Genomic DNA, 7,266 nt, shown 5'->3' on the forward strand with positions numbered 1-7,266 from the left:
CTGGTGCATGAAATCCGTGCTCAGGTAGGGTCTCTAGGCCTGGCTGGTGACCAGGGTCGATTGGGGCCTTCTAGCTGCCGGCCTGGGCCTCCCTTCTTTCCGTGCCGCCGCCTGGTGGTCAGCGCACATCATAGTGAGTGATAGAACTCGCAGTCTCCCAGTCAAACTCCTGCGGGGACACTTTGCATATTAGCCTTTTTAATATATATAGATATTATTCGTGGCTTATTTAAAATTCAAATCTAACTGGACATTCTGTAATTTACCTGGCAACCCCATTTCCAGCAGTTTTTTAAGGTGCATTTCATATAGGTCTGAAGACTGATAGAGTCGGTTGGCAGCCTTGGCATTATGGACATTTGGCTGGATGCTTCTTTGATATGGGAAGTTGTCTTGTGTGCTGAAGGCTGTTTTGTTGCATTCCTGGCTCCAACTCACTGGATGCCAGTAGCACCTGTCCCCTCTCCACTGTGACAACCAAATATGTTTCCAGACATTAACAGTTGTCCCCTGGGGGAGGCAAAATCACCTCTAACTGGGAACCACAGCTTGAGAGGTAAAGCAGGATTGTGAAGCCTGTCATGATGGTCGACCAGAAGGTGGGCCTTTTATCCAAACACGATACAGGTCCTGCCCCACCTGCATTCCCGCCTCCTCCAACATTCTGGGCTCCTTCGCAGTAATGCTAGGAGCTGTCTACACCTGTGTAGAGGAGCCCAATAATCCCATGTGGATTATAATCACTAGGAAATCATCCTCTCCTCACGTTGACTTTCTGCACAGCTCACATGAGGCTAACTATGACAACTGTTTAGGTTTAACTCAGACATCTTCTTCAAAGAATACCCAGGCCTGGCCGGTGTGGCTCAGTGGTTGAGCATAGACCTATGAACCAGAAGGTCCCAGGCTCCATTCCTGGTCAGGGCACATGCCCAGGTTATGGGCTTGATTCCCAATAGGGGTGTGCAGGAGGCAGCTGATCAATGAATCTCTTTCATCATTGATGTTTCTATCTCTCTCCCTCGCCCTTCCACTCTGAAATCAATATATATCTATACCTATATCTATATCTATATCTATATCTATATCTATATCTATACCTATATCTATATATAAAGAATACTCCATATACCATAAGCCAAGTACTTGCATTTCATCAGAGATCATCCGTGTGAATAGTCTGGGTTAAATTTAGCATTTAATGGGCAAAACTCTTCCAGTCAAACCACCTTACTAAAGTGTACTTTTGCTCCATTTTGTAGAAGGAGAAACTTCAGGAATTGGATCATGAATTCTGTTCTAGCATTCCTCCTGCAAATTTATCCTTGAAAAAAATGCTGCTGTGCCTTTATGTGGTATTTCCTTTTTGTAAAGTTTCTCTACTTCAATATGCTTTCATACTCCCTTAGAGAAAACTGAAGTGGCATTTGCTTTATTAACCTTGAATGTCCAGCATTGATAATTAATTTTGTAGGCCTATCAGCTTACGTGGTGGGAAAATGTTATTAGCAAGTGAAACACCACTGGTTTCCTCATTGCTTCCCATATTTTGTAGGCTTTTAGAGAAGCACAGTTTTATACAAACCCACTGAGCAAAGCAAAGACAATGTACTACCTGGTCATATTGCTGTGGGAAATCTCTGTTCTCAATTCTTTATAACGGTTGTATCTTCTCAAATCTCTCTTATCAAGTGTTTTCCTTAAATAGGAACACTCTTTCTCTAAGAAACCCTCCTTAAAGAATAACATTATCTTTATTTGTAATCACAGGCCTTCATCATTGTGGAAAAACTCGGATCCTTCTCAGATTCGGATATTTATATTTAATCAATAACCACATTTCTTTTTCATCCGTCTTACCTCTGCAATTGCATTTCCCAGCCGTGTATGTTTTATTGTGTAAGAATGCAATTGAAAAAGCCATTCATGTTTGCAAAAAGGATAATGTTTTATTATTGGTTAGAAAGAGAAGAAACGGCACACCTTGTATAACCAGCCCCTGCCCCAGCGCAGTGGGCTCTGAAAAGCAGGAACAAGTGAACAGGCCTCGGGAAGAGGCCACAGAAAGCTCGTGGTATTCTGACCACATCATAAAGTAAGACCTGGTGATTTTTATGTCTCTAATTGACAAGCATTCAATTCGCATTTGAAATGCATAAGCTTAGTGCGATCTGAGGGTCTGGAGAGAATAAGGGGATGATGGTCGAACTACTTAGCAACAACGCGGCATGACCTGATCAGTGACTCCAAGGACCACGTTATTGGCACAGGATCCCCAAGACCTCCCCAGGGCAGGGGCTTCTGCTCTCAGTGACTGGACCATGGCGGGCGGGGGGTGCGGGCGGCGGGGAGGGTACTTGGCTGGGGGCCAGGAGAGCTGGGGAGCAAGCACTAAGGGAGCAGCTGTTGAGGCGCCAGCCCGTGGAAGTTGGAGCGGCCGTACTGCAGGCCTGGACAGCGGGAGCTGTGGAGGGCGCAGGGGGTTAGAAGGTTAGACACCAGTTAGGTCCCTGCCACTGCCGCTCACACTGCATAGTCTTGGGTGAGTCAGTTATTGGGGCCTCTCTTTCCTCTTGTGAAAAGTGAGGATCTATGATAAGAATGTGCCATTCCTAGTGTCAGAATCCACTCCTCTCCCCACACCGATCTGCGCCTCCTGTGCGCGGAGCGGAGCGGTGTCCCAGCTTCTGAAAGCAGCACCGGTTCGGCCTCCATGCAGCTCTGAGCGCACCCCGGCCGGGCAGCAGGAACCACGGGTGCTGCGGAAACAAGACGAGAGCCAGCGGCCCCTTCCCAGAGGCGGCCTAGAAACACTTCTTAAAGATGAAGAGTTTTCAGTGTTTGGGGGAATTTACTGCAGAGTAGAAAAATGTGTCAATGTACTACAGAAACCAAATAAATGTTGCTTTTGCTTGAAATTACCTAGTCAAGCAAAAGCAGGTCCTTTGAAGTTTTTGCTGTTTGCCTAGATTGCAAAAAGTTCCCTTGACTCTCCACCTCACTCTTGCCGTCTTTGTTTGGTCATTGATACATTGTGCTTTTTATATTCAATAAATACATTGCAGTATCTCCCCGGGACATATAAGAACACAGGAATGAGCATGTCATGCCGACAGGAAATAGGACGAGTCCAATGTAACTTCAGCCTAGATGTGTTTTTCCCCCAAAATAATTTGGTTGAGTTGAAAAGTACCTTCTAATTTATAAAAGATTTTTAATGGATATTTTAGAGAAAGAGGCAGGGAGCGGGAGAGAAAGAAACATCAATGTGAGAGCACATAAGAGCTGCCTCCTGCACGCCCCTTACCGGGACCGACCGGGGCCCCAGCAGAAACCTGAGCACGTGCCAGGCCAGGAATTGAACGGAAACCTTTCAGTGCAGCGGGCACCCAACCAGCTGAGCCACACCAGCAGGGGCCACATGAAATCTTCTTTGGAGATTTGTAAGTTTGAGGAGGCGCTCAATGTAATTCTTTATTACTTTAAACATCATCAGGAGAAAAAGCGATGGTTTTGAAAGCACATGCTGAGTTAGGAAACGCTGAGCGAGACCTCCCGGTAGTCCCTCGGTGTCTGCACAAATGGCGGTTCAGCAAAGCGAACTGATTCTGTTTTGATATCCTGTCGCCTACGGTACCTGACAAACAGAAACGAGGAAAACGAGGAATTGATTATCTTGAAACTTGCACATAATTCCCATTTTGCTCATTAGATAAAGAAGAGCCTTTTCACAACAAATTAAGAACATGCATAACTGGCTATGTCATGGTCATAGACATGGAGTAACATGGCCTAGAATTATAGGGTCCCTCAAAGTACATCATATTCGAAATTCACTGGAGGTGTCTTAAAGAATCTGTTGTAATTACATGAACATGGTTTCTAATTTATTTAATTCCCTTTCCTACCTAAACTGTACGTATAAGTGAATTTTAAGAGATCGTATAAATAAATTTTTAATTAAAAATGATGTTATGCAATACATTATTAATAATAACCAACAATGTATAATGTTTATGCATGAGTCCATTAGAAAGATGAGCTAATATATGTCAATGATAAAGAACGAACTAATTTGTCCTGAATCTGTGAATGAAGTCAAATTCATGCGGCAAGCCAGCGAGTGCACTAGCACAGTGGGCTTCAACATGCTATGGTTGTTGGGAAACATCTGTTGCCCATGGCATGTAAGAGGTACTTAGGACTTGTTCATCACATGTGATCAACATCTTATTTTTCAGCGAGCCCTGCGGTTGTGAAATTTGGAAGAAGACCTTTGAGTGACACTACTGCTTTCCCAGGCAGGTGCAGAGCAAACGGCCGCAGCGTTCAGAAATGCACACAGCCCTTCCTCCAGCTGGGATCGGGCGTCCTGCAGCGGCTCTGGGGCAGCCCCCCGGCCTAGCGGTAACAGATCTCTGAAATCTCCATGGCCAGCTCCAGACACTCGCCGGTCTCGTGACAAGATTCAAACAGGCTGCAGTCCATGTCACAGTTGCAGTTGCAGTCGTTCCGGGAGTGGCTTTCGTCCGAGGTGTGGTGGTACCGGTAGGAGGGGCAGCACGCGTTGGTGCACACCGTCTCACACGTGTCCGGGAGCATCAGGAGACAATCCCAAAACTGGCAAAAGAGGCAGGTGAGGATGAGGGAGGCACACTCCTCTGTTCAAAGAAGAAGAAAGACAGTGAGCAGTGGCACCCGTGCAGCGTCTGTGCAGGGCTGGTGTGGGCGTGTATTGGTAACTTCACCGCCCTTCTTAGCTGTTGTCCACATCAGGCCAGTGGGCACCTTGTTCTCTCAGGCTCTCCCTCCTCCACGTAGTGCTCACCCTACTTAAGTGATGGCTTTATTAGCTGCTGAGCATTTCCTATCGATCCCACATAATCAGGTCATCTAAAGTGCTGTCACCTCTGCACTCCTTTATTTACTTGGCTTGCAGAGTGGCTGGGAGTCACACAACTGGGAACCTTGCAACTGTCTGAAAACCAGCAGGTCCTCCCCAGCAGTTCAGGAGCAGTTAGAGTTGGGACAGGGAAAGACTACAACCTTCTGGATTTTTGTCTCAAGGCCTTCTTATTTGTTTGATGTGGATTCCCATAAAGGTACCACACCTATATTCACATCCAAGCGAAAAGCAGGTTTCAAAACTTAATGTCAGTAACTTTTAACCAACCATCGTTTTTTTATTGTATTCTATGTTTAATCCTTGTCTCTTGTTTTCCTCCAGTTATATAAAACCTTGGCTAGAAGAATACGTCATTATATTCCTAAAAGGGTATAAATCTGATCAATCCCCTTAAAGAAACTTGGTTTAAAGATTTACTACACAGACTTGTAAAAATCTGAAAAGTATCTCTAAGGCCTTGAAGGTAATTGGTAATTCTAGCCAAACAGCTGTGATGGGTTATAGGTTATTATATTTTTTGTTTTCATAAAGGGAATTAGTTAGAAGAGGTAGCAGTTCTCTTGTTAAAATTATAACTTTTCTTTTTAGTTAGAAATTTCTCAAAAATGGGAGTTTTTGTAAAAACCTACATAAGTGTTCACATGACATATCTTGTTAATTAAAATCAGAGCCCTGAAAATTGTTGATGGTTGAAAGTAAGGATTTCCCCCAGAAAAATATTAATAGCTTTTGCTTTTCAGACTTTAGTTGACGGAGACCGCACAGCCCACAGGAAGGCTTGCTGTCCAGCCATTTGCCAGAGCTATGGGTACTGAGCCCCACTCATTCAGTCTTAACAAATTTCCCGGAAAAATTTTTTTCTTTCATTTTTCATATACTTGTGAATCTTTAAGAGAGAAGAAAGAGCATGGAAACTTTTTTCTAAAAAGGAACAAATGTTTTAAAGATAGTCATTTTAATTTCTTTTACAAGACACTACATAAGCTGTGCCAATGCCCAAAGCGAGTCCTGCCTGGGTGGACAGAAATCTTCCTTCCTGTCTCTGCCCTCCCTCCCGTCCCGGCCCTGCCCTTCCCCAGTGAAACATGGTAGAGAGCCACACCAGGACTCTCATGGCCACTTTAATTGCCATATATTGTTGCAGGTGCTGTGGCATTGCTCAGTATTTATAGTGCAGGCAGCATATTCCATAATACCTCTGTAGTATGTTCTCATCTCTTTGCCAGAATGGTGTATTTTTATTCACCGAGAGCCAGTTTCTAGCATGTGACCAACTCACCCATATCTCATAAGTCACCGCAAAGCACCCACAAACATTCAGGAGTGAGCTCAGTGCAAAGACTCTATTTTGCTTATGCGTTTCTGACCAGGGCGTGTTGGTGGTCAAGACCGGGGGCTGAAAACCTCACCAAGTGTCACCAATGCCCGGCCTGTTACTGCAGCAGCCCTGCAAGAGGAGGTTCTCCATAGGAAATAACCCAGGACCCCTCAGGCCGGAGGCTCACGAGACCTACTCAGGGCAGGGCCCTGTGACAGCGACCCCACCAGTGCTGTCCTTTGCGGAGGAGACATTCAGAGTTAGTTTGGAGGTAAGTCGGGCGGGTGCAGGCGGCGCGCCTGCATAGGAGCTGGTGTTTCCTGTAAGAGGATGAAGAACCTGTTTGTGAAGTGACCTTACGATTGATTTCCTGAGGGCACAGAACCTCGGGTTCGGTTCCGAGTGCCAGGTCCCTGCAGGTTGGCCGGTGCTGGAGGCCTCTGCTTCTGATGTCTGCCATCGATTTTATTAAAAAAAAAAAAAAGATGTTTTCACCCAACTCTTGGGCCAAATTGGCATTTCTTTCCTTCTCCCTCTACTGTGCACTTGAGAATAGAGCGCGTTTGTTCTGTCAGTCCTTTTGATTTGATTATAAAAGGCAGAGCCTTTACCAGAAAACATGGCAACGTTAATGAATTGAAGACAGATCTTCCCAACTTTCAAGTGTGCTCTACACTTTTCCTAAAAGTCATATGAAATCATTCTTCACGAGCAGCGTAAACTGTTTTGTACACAGGTTTTTTGTTGTTGTTTGTTTTTTGCACAAAAATAATGTGAGCATTCATGTGAAAATTTGCAACTGTTCAGAAGCAGAGTTGGACTTGCCCTTCCGGTGGATGCATTGTCTTTGCCTACACGACTCGATGGGGTTTTAGTGCTTAATAGGCATGACACTCAAAGTCACATCCATGATGGCCACCCGTCCTCTCAGCCCATCCCCAGAGGCTGCTATGCCGCCGCCAGCCGCCTGCCTCACTCACATCTCTTATGCAGTCGCTTCATGACACCTCACCCTGGCCCAGGCCACGCACCGCAGACCCGC

The 7,266-nt window shown here is 45.4% G+C and overlaps 1 protein-coding gene across 2 annotated transcripts in view; it reads right to left on the reverse strand.

Moving 5' to 3' along the window:
• Positions 1–3,676: 3,676 nt before the first annotated feature.
• Positions 3,677–7,266, reverse strand: part of LOC106724560 (myoD family inhibitor domain-containing protein-like) — a 115,754-nt gene continuing 112,164 nt past the window's right edge. For both annotated transcript variants that reach the window (XM_014532416.1, XM_014532417.1), the window contains one exon: positions 3,677–4,661. In XM_014532416.1, the coding sequence (XP_014387902.1) occupies positions 4,402–4,661 (260 nt within the window). In that variant the 3' untranslated portion in view covers positions 3,677–4,401. The remainder of the gene's footprint in view (positions 4,662–7,266) is intronic.

Source organism: Myotis brandtii, unplaced genomic scaffold (assembly GCF_000412655.1).
Source record: "Myotis brandtii unplaced genomic scaffold, ASM41265v1 scaffold89, whole genome shotgun sequence".
Taxonomy (NCBI): Eukaryota; Metazoa; Chordata; class Mammalia; order Chiroptera; family Vespertilionidae; genus Myotis; species Myotis brandtii.